The sequence below is a fragment of the Mesocricetus auratus genome, unplaced genomic scaffold (assembly GCF_017639785.1).
Source record: "Mesocricetus auratus isolate SY011 unplaced genomic scaffold, BCM_Maur_2.0 Super-Scaffold_100003, whole genome shotgun sequence".
Classification (NCBI taxonomy): Eukaryota; Metazoa; Chordata; class Mammalia; order Rodentia; family Cricetidae; genus Mesocricetus; species Mesocricetus auratus.
This window is the reverse complement of record NW_024429188.1, coordinates 88,724,794-88,741,381: the sequence shown is the minus strand read 5'-3', so window position 1 is coordinate 88,741,381 and position 16,588 is coordinate 88,724,794. Positions and strand designations below refer to the sequence as shown.

Genomic DNA, 16,588 nt, shown 5'->3' with positions numbered 1-16,588 from the left:
GGGTTCTTTTAAATAAAATGCTTGGTTACATACAATGTATTGTTCCTTGACCATTTCAGGAGTAGATTCTGAGAATAATTTAGAGCAATCTACAATAATCCATGGCGCCATCATGGCAGTCAACGACAGGAATGTCTCCTAATGTCCCAGAGTCCTGCAGGGTTGTAGTCACAGTGGTTCCCACCCACGCTGGTCTTGGCTCTGGGCTCAGGGGCTTGTCACTGCTGGGGAGCGGGGGACACTCCCTCTAACCTCCCTGTGCCTCTCTGCCAGCTGCATGAGAAGTTTGACCGTCTGAAGAAGCTGCACCAGGAAGAGAAGAAGAAGCTGGAGGATAAGAAGAAGTCCCTGGATGATGAAGTGAACGCTTTCAAACAGAGAAAGACGGCGGCTGAGCTGCTCCAGTCTCAGGCTTCTCAGGCTGGAGGCTCGCAGACTCTGAAAAGGGACAAAGAGAAGAAGAAGTAAGTAACAGGCTGCTGGTGTGTGTGTGTGTGTGTGTGTGTGTGTGTGTGCGCACGATCTTTCTTTTCCTGCCCAGCTACCCCCCCCCCCACACACACACACTCCATCCACCACCTGTAATCCAGGACCTAGAGGCTAAAAGGTGTTGGTGGGCAGGTATGAAGTGCGGGATGGCAGTTAGACTCAAGTAGTGTTCAGTGTACCTATGGCACCCGAGTTTGAGTTGCTGAGAGGAGGGGACCCATTCCCAGAAGTGTAGCTTTGTCGTTTGACCCATCTGGGAAGGCTCTGCTAAGTCAGGGTGGATGGTAAGGGAACAGGGCTAGACAGTAGGGAACAAACTGTGAGAGACATATGAGGCTAAGGAGGGGGTGAAAGGATAGGCAGGCCATGATCTTTTAGCAGAAGTCCTATGCGTTTTTCCAGATCCTAGACCAGTGTTTCCCAACCTGTGGGTTAAGACCCCTCTTGAAGTTGAGCCACCCTCTCACAGGGGTCACCTAAGACCATTGGGGAACATATATTCACATTACAATTCATAACAGTAGCAAAATTACAGTTATGAAGTAGCAATGAAAATAGTTTTATGGTTGCAGGTCATTACAACATGAGGACCTGTATTAAAGAGTCTCAGCATTAGGAAGGTTGAGAACCACTGTCTAGACCATCAACATGAGGAACTGTGTTAAAGGGTCACAGCATTAGGAAGGGTGAGAACCACTGTCTAGACCATCAACATGAGGAACTGTATTAAAGGGTCACAGCATTAGGAAGGGTGAGAACCACTGTGTAGACCCTCACCATGATGAACTGTATTAAAGGGTCACAGCATTAGGAAGGGTGAGAATCACTGTATAGACCATCAACATGAGGAACTGTATTAAAGGGTCACAGCATTAGGAAGGGTGAGAACCACTGTGTAGACCCTCACCATGATGAACTGTATTAAAGGGTCACAGCATTAGGAAGGGTGAGAACTACTGTGTATACCATCACCATGAGGAACTGTATTAAAGGGTCACAGCATTAGGAAGGGTGAGAACCACTGTGTAGACCATCAACATGAGGAACTGTATTAAAGGGTCACAGCATTAGGAAGGCTGAGAACCACTGTCTAGACCATCAACATGAGGAACTGTAATAAAGGGTCACAGCATTAGGAAGGTGAGAACCACTGTGTAGACCATCAACATGAGGAACTGTATTAAAGGATAACAGCATTAGGAAGGGTGAGAACCACTGTGTAGACCATCAACATGAGGAACTGTATTAAAGGATAACAGCATTAGGAAGGGTGAGAACCACTGTGTAGACTTTCAATCTCATGCAGCATGCCAGTCTGTTAGCTCCTCCCACATCTGAGGGGAGGGGCCTACAACCTAACCCTTACTTGGCCTCAGTTTTCAACAGCTGCAACCTGCGAAAGATAAATGCTGCTACTGAAGGCTGAACCCCGTCTCCCATCCCCCATCCCTTTACTATACCTCTTCCTGCTGGCTGCTTAATTCTGCCCAGCCTGGGATACTAAGAACTTAGTGGGGAGCCTTCAGATGCCAGTATCCTCTGCAGGAGCCATTCTCAAGCTTGGGGAATGGTACAGAAACCATTTTTGTTTCTCCAAGTGTTTGGTGAGTTAATAGCCCTGACCCTACCCCCGTCTCTGCTTGCAGAAATTACCCATTCCTCATTTTGAGCCAGAGAAGAGGAAAATGTTTCTGGCAAGAAAACATCCAGAGGTTCCCTTGTGCTCTATGGCTATTTGTGTGGTGGGACTCAGGGAATTCCGAGATGGAGTATTTAACTATATCCTTACTAAAGGATCTGTAAGATCTCAGAGATGCCCATGCTCGTGAGCTTCTATTTTGGGCCACTGGTTTGAGTCAGCCACTGGATACTTTCTAAAAGAAGTATCTTTTTGCCTCTGTGCTGGCTTCTGAATCACACCAGGTATGTAAAGTGTTTTATATTTCACGGCACTGAGTTTTACAATCTTATTATCCAATTTGACTACCTATTATACAATTTGAATATTTTCACCAATTTGGTCCAGAGATATTTTTTCCAGAATAGAATCTTTTTGTTTGTTTTTGTTTTTTTTTCAGACAGGGTTTCTCTGTGCAGCTCTGGCTATCCTGGAACTTGATCTGTAGGCCAGGCTGGCCTCGAACTCATAGAGATCCTCTTGCCATGACCCACCATCACCCCCAGAATAGAATCTTAAAACTACATATCAAACTCACTGACTTTTTTTTGGTACGAAGGTTCAACTAGACAGATGGAAAGTCTCTTTAGATGCACCATCTGGAACCATTTATCAGTCATGGCATACTAGTTATACTAACAGGAAATGATTCATATTTTCCTTTTTAAAAATTTATATTGTGCTGGGTGGTGGTAGTACACACCTTTGATCCTACCACTTGAGGTTGAAGTCAGTCTGGTCTACAGAGCAAGTTCCGAGACAGCCAGGACTGTTACACAGAGAAACCCTGTCTCAAAAAACCAAAAGTAGCTGTGCAGTGGTGGCGCACACCTTTAATCCCAGCACTCAGGAGGCAGAGGCAGGCGGATCTCTGTGAGTTCAAAATCAGCCTGATCTACACAATCGAGTTCCAGGACAGCCTCCAAAACCACAGAGAAACCCTGTCTCAAAAAAATAAAAAAGTAAATAAATAGAAAAATTTGTCAGCACCTGGTTTGTTTAGGCTGCACTAATGCTATAGACCAGTGGTTCTCAGCCTTCCTAAAGCTGTGACCTACAGTTCCTCATGTTGTCATGATCTCTAACCATAAACTTTATTTTCGTCACTACTTCATAGCTCTAATTTTGTGTTTTCCAATGGTCTTAGGTGACCCCCAAGGGGGTTGGGGACCCACAGGTTGAGAGCCACTGCTGCATACATGGTGCTCAGTGCAAACTTCCCAGAGCAGACTTTCCCCCAAACTCACTGACTTCCTCCCATCTCATGCAGAAGACTGAACAGGGACACAACTTTGCCCACCCTCCAGAAATATTTGGAGTTGGTGACAGTGCCCTTTTCCAGTTCAGAGATGGGTGTAAACCTTGCTGGGATGTGGCACCTTACACTAGCAATCAGAGCCAGCACAATAGCCTGTCCACATCTGCACTCTAATACCTATGAGTGGTCCCAGGTCTGGGCTCCCTATAGGTCTCTGAACAATTGGTTAGCTTCTAGAAGGTGTGCCACTAAACTCATGCTACTCTGCTCCCATGGTGATGGTTTGGGGGAAGGTAGACATGGTGATAGTAATGTTTTTTAGATCGATTGTGGCTGGATCTGATCAACTCCCAGCTTCAGCATTCCCTGTGGGTGCCCCTAAAGAGACTAAGAAAGAATACCAGTGTTTCAGGGGTGTCTACCGAGCCACCCTCACCTGTTCCCCCCCTGCTTCTCTTCATCTCCTCTGACCTCTGACACTTCACTATTTGTGTCAATTCATAATATTGGATTTCTCCTCATGCTCACTCCGTCTTCATCAGCTCTTACTGTTTTACAGTTAACTCTGCTGTTTGCTGCATGCTGCATGAGACCCAGGGTCCTGGTAAGCTTTATTAACTCTAAATAGAACCGGCAGTGGCTTCTAGAACATATCCCTCAAACCCCACACTTGCGACACATATAATTAACCATAAAAGAAATGGCTCCATTAGACCTGCCAGTTTCCTCCCATGACTTACAGTATGAAGCGGTAATCTGTCATTGTTGTAAGTGAGCATGCTACATGTGGATTGCCTGCTGTCCTGCCTGATTGGAGGTATGTGTGTGATGGCATTTGCTGCTAGGAAAACTGTGTAGCATAGGTAGGTAGATAATCTGAGCAACATGTAAAGCTTCAGTTCAGACTTTTTTTCATACAGAGCCAAAATCATGACATTCAGTATGGATTGTGATGATGCAGGAAATGGCTGGGTTCACACTCTCTGCCTGCAGTGTCACAGTCAGCACTGACCCCTCGCATACTCCAGATTTAGGAATGTGCAATGAGAAGTTGCTTCTCTCTCCCACTAATAACTGCCCCTTATCCGAGGGATTCGAGTTCTCCAATTTTTTTTGATTACATGGCCCACCACCCAAAATATAACCAAAGTGGAAGGCAATGAAACTTCAGATGCTACATGGAAATCCTTACATTTAGTTCTGTAAGGGCCGTCGAGGTGGCTCGGCTGGCTTCCGTGGCAGCATTGACCTTTCACAGAAAGCCGTTTAAGTCTAGCAGCCTCAGTTCAATCCGTAGAACCCATGTAAAGTTATAAGAAGAAAACCAACTCCAAAAAGTTCTCCTCTGATCACACTACACCATGGCATGTGCACCCATAAGCAGTTATTAATACATTAACTTTAAACATATAAGTCTGGATGTAGAGAAATGATTCAAGTGGTTAAGAACACTTGCTGCTCTTCCAAATGAGTGGAATTTGGTTTTCTGTATCCACAGATGAGGCAGCCACAGCTGCCTGTAACTCTAGCTCCAGGAGATCTGACAACCTCTTCTGGCTTTTGTGGGCACCTGCACACACATCACACACACACACACCTTTTAAACATTAGTTCTGTAAGTACAAGATTATAGGATGAATGAAAGCAGTGATTGAGCACCTTTTGTATGCTCTACCAAAATCAGGTAGTGGGAGTAGGAATTGAATAGAAATATTTTTAACAGCACACTTAGATTTCTTTTTAAAACAAACATGGAAATTTTCAAATGTAGAGAAGAGGTAATAGTATAATTCAGCCCCATATTCCTGGAAGGTGGTTATCAAAGAATCATTGACATGCAACTAATCCTGTTTCCTCAATTATCCAGACATGCCGGATTATTGTAAGGCAAAAGCTGTATCATTTTACGTGTAAAATACATAGTATATATTTCTAGGAGATAATGATCTCTAAACAAACACAGCCATCATTATTACACCTACAAAATTAATAATAATTTGCTAACATGGAATGTCTAGTTGGTTTTGAAAGTACCCCAGTGGTCTCATAAATTGCCTTTCTTACTTTTGGTGTTTGGGTTGGAGACTAAATTGTTCCGAAGATGTCCCCTGACTCTACCATGCAGTGGTTTATATGGAGCCTGCTGTTAGTCATCAAACCAATGGTTGCAATCATTGCACTAGAGACTTCAGGCAGCTAGCTGGCTAAGGCATCCTCCTTTCAAGCAAATCCCAGCAAGGAAGTCTATTCAGGCTTCTGAAACAGAAAGTCCAGGAAACTGAGCCAAACAAATGAGTCCTCAAAGAACAAAGTAATGATTTATGGCCTAGTTTAAAAACAATCCCTGGAGCCCCTATTTAGGAAGACTAAATTCCTAGAATATCTACTCAATGCTAGGTGCCTAGTCAAGTGTCTGAAACATAGTAGGAGCTCGGTTCATATGGCATTTCTTTGTTCCACCATTTTCAAGGACAGTAGGAAAGATGTAGCCTGATGAATTCTGTTTCGGCTAATTCAGACTTCATTGCACACCAACTGACACATTTTCATTCAGAGTTCCCTGAATACATCCTTGTTAGTGGCCATCCTTAAAATGAACCCTGGAAAACTATCATTAAAGCCATGCCTTATAAGTGAGACACAATAAACAGCCGGAGCAGCCAATTTCAACCCCATTTAGGTTGTCTCCTCTTGGCAAGCTTCCCTGTAGTAGACTGCGAAAGCTATTCTAGATCAGTTGGTCTGGGAGGGCTTTAGCTGCCTGGGATCTGAAAGCAGCAAAGGTCATGTGCCTCCTTCCCAAAACTTTCACTTGGGGGGTTGATCAGAAAAGCCACCTGGAATGCAGGCTAAGGGAGGATTATGTATGTGTGAGAGCAGGTGTATTCATTGTGGAAAATTGATTGCATATTCCCGTATATGCATGATCATCTAACTCCACTCCCCACAAATAGCCCTCATTTAATGGGATGACTGTTATGTCTGTTTTTTCCAAAAAGTCCCTGAGAAAATCAACTTAAGGAAGCAAAGCTCAATTCTATTCATGGTCAATTGACCTCATTGGTGCGGCGTTGGTCTTGGCAGAGCATCATGGTAGAGAGGTGTACTGGACCAGAGCTTCTCACTTCATGCCAGCCAGTAAGCAGAGAAAAGAGGCAGGGACGAGATACAGCATCACAGAGGAAAGAGGCAGGGACGAGATACAGCATCACAGAGGAAAGAGGCAGGGACGAGATACAGCATCACAGAGGAAAGAGGCAGGGACGAGATACAGCATCACAGAGGAAAGAGGCAGGGACAAGATACAGCATCACAGGACTTGCTTGTTTCAGTGACTTACTTCTTCCAATAGGCCCACTTTCAGCAATGCCCTCATGGTAGGAATTCTTCCAGGGATTACTCTATTAAATCAGAGCCCTCAGATTCTAGTCACTTCCTCAAAACCTTTTAGCTGACAAGGAAGCCTTCAATGGGAGTCTTTGAATCACACACCATATCCAAACCATAAGAAAGCTCATTCTTCAGATCATAAACAAGGATTTCAATACATAGCCAAGAAATTCTCAGACACCATTGATACTCTCCCAGGGATAAAAGAATCTTGATTAGATATCTCTTATCCTGGATGTAACGATACTTTCTTTATGATCTCAGGCATGTGAGTTTCTTCATACATGACACAGAGACCAATACGACTTGACCTACTTATATCATAGGAATGAAATCTCGGCAGGAGACAGGTCACTGTGTTACATGAACACAAGCCAGTGATGGGTTTCTGTAGTTCAGGTTTACAGATTACTGATTGGAACCCCCACCCCATCACACACTTGACATACAGGTGTTGGCTTAGGGTTGCAGTTAGCCAGCTAACCTTGCTACAAAAGACACCAAATTTGTGACCTCAGCTTCTTCATGTCCTGTGGTACAAGGGGGCTGTGAGCCTCATGCTGTGTCTGGTGGCCTGAGGTCACCAGAGACAAGGTTATCTGGATGTGTGTATGTGGGATTGTGTGTCAAGAGCAGATTTTAAAAATTATTTGTGTGGGTTTTGATCTTTATTTTGCTTTTTAATGCCTCTACTGCTGCCATTCATATGAGAAAGCATGTTCCCAGGGGCCAGTGCATAAGACTTTTAAGACCATCTAACATGGCTATTCTACTTTATCTATTAGTTATAAATTAACTTCCTTCTGGCTTTTTAGGGGTACATTCATCAATCCATTCATTAACCCCCCTTCTCTTTTCATTTTCAGTTTGGGCTTCCTGTAGACGCACCCTTTCCTGTGCAACAGAGCTGGGCCTCCCTGTCCTTATTTCCCCCTTACCTTGTTTAGGGGGCATACAACCCAGGCCCTCCCCTCTCTTCCTGCGAATGTTTATAGAAGCCTGAGAGGCAAATTATGATGTCTGGCCTCAGACCAAGAAGCCAACAATGACGAGGCTTGGAGACACATTCCATACCTCAGGCCCTCTCCTAGTACCCCCAGTCATCTGTGCCCCCACTCCCCCATCCCCATCTTTGCCGGAGTGTCACGTGTTCAGGGGTGGCTATTTGCTACTTCTCATGTACCAGCTTCCCCATTTGAATTTGACTGCTACTCGTTTCCTTGAGGTACTGCCATCTACCCTGGCTGGATAAGCACTAGTCAGGGATCAAAGCTTTCCCTTTATGCTCCTGCATGCTAGTCAAAAGAATTGCCCTCTAATCTCGGGAGCCATAACCCCTTCTCATAGGCTTCAAAAGAGTTGTCAGTGATAACTATTTCTTCTGCCATCTTAGCCCAGCCCTTTCCCGATCCCATTCACTCACAGTCACCTTACACAAGCTGTGCTAAAAGTCAGCCACACGGGGCTGGAGAGATGGCTCAAAGGTTAAGAACATTGACTGCTCTTCCAGAGGTCCTGAGTTCAATTCCCAGCAACCACAAGGTGACTCACAACCATCTGTAATGAGATCAGTGCCCTCTTCTGGCCTGTGGACATACATGCAGACAAATCACTATATGCATAATAAATAAATAAGTCTTTTAAAAAAAAGTCAGCCACACATGTATTTGCCCCATGCCCTTCCTATAAAACATATTTTCTGGGGAAGACAATGTATATTCCCCCTCTCTGTCTAATTTGGGTAGCCCACAGATACAGAAGGGAAAATAAACCAGAATGTTATTATCAGTCTAGAGTCTTCGATGATATAGATTTTTACAATTTTCCTTGGGGGTTTTAGCATGTCATTGTTCATTTCTTGCCATCCCAATGAGGTGTAATAGCAAGAATAATAGTCCCAGTTTGTAAACTGGTGAGCTGGTCAAAGAATCTAGGCTTGGGTCTTGCCTTGATGAGTATTCTAGTCTACCTGATGATTGTAATGATGGGTTGGATCTGCATTCACACACATGCCACTTAAAAAGAGGAGAGACCATTAGCTGGAGGGAAGAAAAGAGGCACTGTCGCTTGACATTTACTTTGGTCTAAGGATTTGATATTTTAAAAATACCCTGGTCTTAAGTTTTATAGCGGGTCCCATCTGATTATGGCTTTTGGAAACCCTTTGAAGTACAGAGCCTTCCACTGTCAGAGCAATAGATAGAGGCGACCTGGCAATGATCTGTGGCTAATATGGCGTCTCTCTGCCCTTCCTTTGCAGTAATCCATGGCTGTGTACTGAATAGTATGCCCTGCTACAGCTGGACTGGACTCCACTTAGCCTTTTAAGCGAAGGTTCTTATTTTAACTGACAACTTTTTTTAATGGTGCCAGACAGCTGGGCCCCCTACCCCCGCTCTGGTACTTTAAGGCCCCATCTCTCTCTCTCTCTCTCTCTCTCTCTCTCTCTCTCTCTCTCTCTCTCTCTCTCTCTCTCTCTCTCTCTCTCTCTCTCTCTCTCTCTCTCTCTCTCTCTCTCTCTCTCTCTCTCTCTCTCTCTCTCTCTCTCTCTCTGTCTCGTTCTGCTTCTGCCTCCCAGTCTGACTGGCGTGGACCATGACTTTCTTCTTTTTTCATATTTTAAAGGTGTATGGTCACTACCTCTAAAACACACAAGGCAATAGTAAATTTACAGGCTTTCTGAACTGTTGCAAATGAGAGGGGGTTATTCTCTACAATCATAGTTAGTACCCAGAAGCCAAGACTAAGTCCAAAGGACAACTAGTTAAAAGCAAGCAAGTCAATGCGCATACTTTCTGCTTCTCTTTTTTTGTTGGCAAAGAGAGAAGGCCATTTTGACATGTACTGGCCAGTGGCCAGAGACAAACACATGGTGACAATGGGAAAGATAAGCTAGTTTCTTGGGAAAAACCAACTGGAAGTGCAGAATTTCAGGAAACCCCATGCCTGCAGGTAAAACAGAACAAGCCACCATCATCAAGAACAGAAAGCCCAAAAGCAGAATCCCCAGATACCCTCAGATACACAGTCAGGCTACTGAATTAAGGCTGTCTGAGTCTCCTTGAGAAAGACCCCTTAATTGTAGCTATGTGGTTTTTCTGATGTTATTGTTGTTTTTAAGACAGGCTCTTACAATGTAGCCCTGGCTGGCCATGAAATCACAGTGTAGACCAGGCTGACCCTCAAATTCACAGAGATCTGTCTGTCTGAAGTACCTGAGTGCTGGGATTAAAGGCAAACACCCCTACACCCAGCTGCCTTAGGGGTTTTAATCCACCCTCCCAGAAATGAGGCCTCTCATTTGCATTTGTATATAAATTCACTACTTGAGGTTGGAAGATTTCAAAACCTTCCAAAAACAAGCAGGAATTGTATATAAAGTGGGAGCTCTTTGGTCAGCATGGCTGATGTAACCCCCTATGGAAGATATTGACACATAGAAAAATTAAAGGACTTATCCAAGGCCCCACTACTATTTCTTGGCAAAGCCCAAGCAAAATTTCATGTCTTAGGTTTCCCAATCCATTTCACCAAGGGACCCAACTATTTGTGTATGTTCCTGGAGACAATATTTTTTTTGGTGTTCAGAGAGACCACCAATGTTAGAGGCATCTTGAGGGTTTTCACATAGAAAACTAGGATGGGTAGCGGCAGATGAAGGGAAAGTTACAGGCCAGATACCATGACGCCTGATGGTCAGTTAGCATTCCTATAAGTCTGGACCAGGACCAGGCCAGTGTCCATTTCACTGGTGCGCTGTGTGGCTTCTTGTAATCAGGGAACTTTGGTGGATATAAAAAGCAAGCCAACCTATTAAAGGAATTGAGATGATGCTAAATTTCATTGAGTAGTCCTTCTCACTGTAAATGGAATGGTTTTTGTTTTTCTTCATTCAAAAGTCTTTTTAGTTAGTACAGTTGTTGCTATTTTTTTTTTAAAAACCCTATACTCTGTTTACTTCTAGTGTATCAAAAACCAGTAATTAGATATGGTCTGTGATTTTATTTTTCTACACTAGATGGCTTTCCTGAAACACACACACACACACACACACACACACACACACACACACACACACACACTTTATTTCTCTGAAGCCAAGAAGTCTGCATTCCCCATTTGTTTGGATCTTTTTTTTTTAATCATTTGGCATTCACATGTGGCTGTTAATATGTGCTTATTTTTTAATTAAAGCGAGACTCATTAAACTGGTGTGTGGTGTTCTTCAGACCTTCTCAACAGATTTCCCCATGGTGATGGCCCCTCCGTGACCTGATCCTGTCTTCTTGGCATTTAATCTATGCTACCTTCCACTGCCCACTGCCCTCGCATGCCACTTTGAATGTCCTTTCTCTTCGGCTAATTTCATGTTTTCTCTCTCTTTCTCTCTCCCTTTCCAGCTTTTTTTAACCTTGTCTTCAGCAGCTGTACTAAGTCTAAGAGAGAAGACTGCCATTATAGAAGAATTAGTTAGGGCTCCATATTGTCGCAAGCAAGAAACCAACCAGTTCCCCTCCCCTGCAACTGCACATATACACCACACTCAAGTGTACATGTGTCCCTGAGTCTAGGCAAGAAGCTCTCTTCTGACTCACATTGTCCTTCACGTGGAAGTGTCTTGTCCTAAACTCAAAAGGCAGGAAAAGAATCATGAGAGCTGGAAATGGAGCACATGTGACCTCAGAGAGACAACGACAGGACCATTCACCAGGCGTGAAGTGACTGGGGCAGGGGACCTCAGCTGTGGGTGTGGAAGCGCTGTTCAAGAGGTCTTGAGTTTTACGCTTTTTTAAAACCAGTTCTCTGTTTCAATGGGTTGACTGTCTTCAGCCACTATTCAGCTGATTCTGAATATGGAAGAGAAAGCTGAGTGACATTTGCATCTTCAGCATTCACAGGACCTTCTGCAGACCCCAGCAAGGGAGAAATGAAGCAGGAACTCTCAGCTGGAGAAAGAGACTGAGGGGCTTTCAGTTTAGGGAGAGCAAAGTTCTCAATGAAAACTTCCAAGGGAATTCAGGGGCTTTGCAAGAGGTTTCTGCTCAACGTGGTATCTGTAAGGAGAGCTTTGATGTTGGTAAATCTGCCTTCAATTCACTGGCTTTGCGTAACATCTGAATACCATGTGCTCCTCCCCACGTAGCCATACCACAAACACCGACATTCTGCTGTCCCGTCTCTTGAGAGAGCCTCTTTGCATGTTCTCCAGAATCTGTGTTCGCTTTTTTCCTTTCTTTTCTGGGGTTCTTTTTGCTCAAAGGTGTGACCAGTCACTCTGGGGCTTTCATTTTCCACAAGATCCATCCCAGAACCAGCACTGTTTAGCTCATTATCTTTTTAATGTCCATGTCAATTTTCAATAAAATTCAAAGAAATGCTTACTGGTACTATGATCTGACCCCATCAGTTGGTGGCATGGCTCGCCACAGTTTGCTTTAGGAAATGGGTGGCCACCGCCCAAGTGGATACTTTGGGAGACTCAGAGAGATGCCATGAGCCTACTAAATCTTTAGTGAACTGCCACGCCCCTTCTTTCTTCCTCCTGGCCCTGAAATTCCAGGGGCAGAGTGGGTGTTACCAAGCAGTCTCCTGCTTTCCCTTTAATTAGCACTGATTGGACCAATCAAATGAACTGAGTATCAGACAGTAGAGGAAGAACAGAAAATGGCATCCTCAGAGCAAAATCCAGGTAAGTTGTAATTATGGAACAAAAACAACTCTGTGCTACTTCTCTCATTTACTCCTGTGATGTGAACATTTTCCTAATTTCATGGCTTGAAAGGCATTCTGTAGGTACTAAGCCTCTGCTCTGGTACTAGGGCAAACGGTGCTGACCTGCGTCTACGCAGTTCGCACACTAGGGGGCAGCAGAGTAAGCTATACTCGCTTATGAGGTCGCTGAACACTGATCTTGTGGAGGTATGGAAAAATACAGAATCCTTAGCCTGTTGGAACAGCGGGAGAGTTGTGATGAGAAAGCCAAATGCGTTCCTGGTAATAGGGTATGGTGCCTGCTGCCAGGACCAACTATCTGAGTTCGATCCCCGGGACCCATATGGTGGAAGGAGAGCCCTGATTCCGTTCAAGTTACCTCATCTCCCCACACATGCCCGGGCACTCGATCCCCAGCCACTGACAATGAAACACAGAAAACGCCAAAGATATCTTTTAAAAAGAAAAACAGGGCATTTAATAAATGAGGTTTCTTGGTTTGGACACCTCCCCCTGAGAACCATCACAACTTTTCACTACTGCTTGCCATGTTTGGCATGGGCTTTCTTTCAGAATGTACTTGCCCTAGTCAGATGGTAGAATTCTTGCCTGGCACTCAGAACCCTGGGTTTGATCCTCAACAACAAATAGAACCAGAGATGATGGCATGTGCCAGTAATAAAGCACTAAGATGAGACAGCAGGATCAGGAGTTCAAGGCCAGCCTTGGCTATTGTATCAATTGCAATGCCAACTTGAGTTATGGGTAATAAGGGCATTATCTTCTATAACCACATTTGTCAACTTTGGTAAATGACTCATTTTTATACCGTTTTAAACTATCAAATTATTTCCTTTGCATCATTTTCCCCTAAAAATGCAGGATCTAGTCTAGAATCATACATTTTGTCTTGTGTTTTAAATCTCCTTAATTTGGAAAAGAATCTCTTTGCGTATTGTTACACTGATCTTTTTTCCAATATTTTTATTTTAAAATTATGAATATGTGTGCACAAGAATGTATATGTGGACAATGCCTTTGGAGGACAAAAGAGGTGTCTGAACCCTTAGAACTGGAGTTAGAGTTATGTTTGAAGGTGCTGTGAATTGAACTCTTGTCCTTGAATAAATAGTATGCACTTGAGACAGGGTTTCTGGTGTAATAGACCTGGCTGCCCTGGAACTCGCTCTGTAGACCAGGCTGGCCTCGAACTCACAGAGATCCGCCTGCCTCTGACTCCCGAGTGCTGGCATTAAAGGCGTGCTGCACCCCACCTGGCTTAGTAGTATGAATTCTTAACCTCCAACATTTATCTTTTTTAGATTCTGTTTGTTGTTTTTAAAAATACAGAATGAGAAGCCAGGCAGTGGTGGCGCGCGCCTTTAATCCCAGCACTCGGGAGATAGAGGCAGGCAAATCTCAGTGAGTTCGAGATCAGCCTGGTCTACAGAGAAAGTTCCAGGACAGTCTCCAAAGCCACAGAGAAACCCTGTCTTGAAAATCCGCTCTCCCCCCCTAAAAAAAGAAAACCAGAATGAGCAGATAGCTGAGCAGGTAAAAGTGCTTGCACATGGCCCTGACAACCTGAGTTTGAGTCTAAGGAGAGAACCAAGTCCTCAGAGTTGTCTTCTGACTTTCCCAAATGCACCATGACACCCATGCATCCACATATATAATAAATTAATACGTAAGTAATGAAATATTTTCATTTTGGGTCAAGGTGTTGCCTCGTCCCTTCACTATATGATTGCTAGATTTAGTCACTCTTCTTCCATCAACCTTGCTACTAAAATCCTAAGTGGAGAAACTGTAAGTCCCTGCATACACCTTGGCCCTCACCAAAAACTTCCTCCTAGTTAAGCATCTGTTGGTAGCTCTTGCCTGAGTGAATCTCCAAAATGATTTTTCACTTTCAGCTCTCCTTCACCAGCTGCTGGTAAGTGCACGCTACTCCACAGTAAGCACAGGTCTACTCCCCCTCAGCTGTCTGATTAGCATCACTGCGGATTCATGGATTTATATGATACATGCTTTATATGAATACTTAGGGGTTTACTTAAACAGCGTACACAGTGGTGGGCTTCGTTCTGACACTTTCACTGATCCAGGTCATTACACGTTGTTCTTATTTGTCCTTCACATCCCCCCTGCTCCTGTCTTGTCGCTTCCCCTCCTTCCCAAGACCTCTTCCTGCTACTTTCAAGTCAAACTTACTCCAGTTTATTTCTTTTTTTTTTTTCCTTTGCCCCTTCCTTGAGTTTTTTCCTTCCTCATCATGTTCCTTTTTGGATTTCTCTCTCTCTCTCTCTCTCTCTCTCTCTCTCTCTCTCTCTCTCTCTCTCTCTCTCTCTCACACACACACACACACACACACACACACACACACACTTCAATGTTTTTTACTTCATTACTGTCCCTAATTATTTTGGAGTTCAGGCTACCCAAATTTAGCCTAATTGGAGGTTCCTAATTATTGCTTTGATTCCATTGGTAACTTTCCTCAAGTCGTTTGTGTTAAGGAGTACTCAGGTGAGGAACCCTGTGGGATGAAAGTGAAAGAAACTGTGATCTCCAAGATCCAAAAGGAATGGGAGGGGAGGGAGGACACAAGTAAGGGAGAGGGGGAGTATGTTCAAAGATTTTTGTGAGATTGAGACAGCAGGATTGCTTTAGGTTTGAAGTCAGCTTCAAGAAAACAAAACAAGAGGCCTAAGGGCACTGGCTGTTCTTCCAAAGGGCCCGGGTTCAATTCCCACCACCCACATGACAGTTCACAACTATCTAACACCAAGATCTGACACCCTCACACAGATATGCAAGCAAAATACCAATGCACATAAAATAAATAAACGAGACAAAACAAACACTAAAAATAAATAAATAAAACAAACCAAAAGCCTCCCTAAGGATTTATAAGCAGATAATGGTTGATGAGGGAAGAGAGGCTTTCTTCAGTGGTGTAGCGGATGGTAAGATGCTCATGCTCCTCTAATAATGAAACTCATTGTGTTACCAAAATAAATCTGTGAAAGCTGAAAGGAGGTTGTTAGGAAGAGGAAGAGGGTTGGTGGTAGTGGCAGGGGAACTAGAGAGTTACAACAATAGGGAGTGGTGGCTGTAACCAAAATAAGACTGTATCTTGTTCCAACACACACACACACACACACACACACACACACACACACACGAATTTCAGATTATCTAATTTCTGATATGCTAATGGAATAGGGTTCTGAGGTTCCTGTCATTACTGTCTCCTTTATAAGAAAGATCAAACAGATTGTACATCTAGTCTAAAGAGAATGGCTGAAGGCTGTGTGGGAGAATAATGGAGGGCAGGAAGATGAATGGTAACAGGATCACATTGGGCTGCTTTAGAGTCTCTTTCCTCTATGTCCCCAATCTTTATTCAGACAACCTGTTTCTGTTCAGGTGTCTCAGCAGCTCCCTGACAGATTCTGTACCGTGTGAGAGGGAATGGGTTGAGACAGATAGATAGGCTGTAGGATTTTATTAAAAAATAAAAAAGAATTACCAGGAAGAAAAAGTCACAACAAGACCATGCAGGTTTTTCTTCTGCTTTGTTTTCCAGAGACAAAGTGGCTTATATTCTATAGTGGGAATCATGAACAGAACAGCATCATGATTGTTCCAGGACAAATGGTCTCTCGCCTATTTTTCTTGGATGTCTGGGAATACAGGGGATTGAATCCAGGACTTGATACATGCTAGGCAGGTACTCTACCACCCAGTTACATCTACAGCCCACTAGATGGCCTCTTAGATCTATTGCACTGCTTTTCATTTTGTAAGGCAGAGGTCAGATTATAAAGCTTTGTTTTCTTGCTTGTTCCCCCAACTAATACTCTCTGGAAATATCCCCATAGATACACTCAAAGATGTGTCTCTTTAGTGTCCTAGGTGATTCTGTTATTATCGTTTGAAATTAAAATAAAATCTCAGCATTTTCCCATTATCCTTTCCTCCCTTCATGCCCCCTATGCACCTCCTTGAGCTCTCAAATTCATGGCTTCTGGCCACTTTTTCTTTTATTTTTGTTA

General features: G+C 43.7%; 1 protein-coding gene across 6 annotated transcripts in view; it reads left to right on the top strand.

The window, feature by feature from the left end:
• The window catches only part of Septin6 (septin 6), a 75,425-nt gene extending 63,231 nt beyond the window's left edge, over positions 1-12,194 (top strand). Inside the window, exons 9-11 of one of the 6 annotated variants that reach the window (XM_040744553.1) lie at positions 274-464; positions 3,985-4,029; positions 11,216-12,194. In XM_040744553.1, the coding sequence (XP_040600487.1) occupies positions 274-464; positions 3,985-3,988 (195 nt within the window). In that variant the 3' untranslated portion in view covers positions 3,989-4,029; positions 11,216-12,194. Of the gene's footprint in view, positions 1-273; positions 465-3,984; positions 4,030-7,681; positions 8,604-9,075; positions 9,263-11,215 lie in introns of those variants that run through there. The other 5 variants (XM_021234718.2, XM_021234717.2, XM_021234716.2 and 2 more) reach the window with 5 other exon arrangements.
• Positions 12,195-16,588: the final 4,394 nt, after the last annotated feature.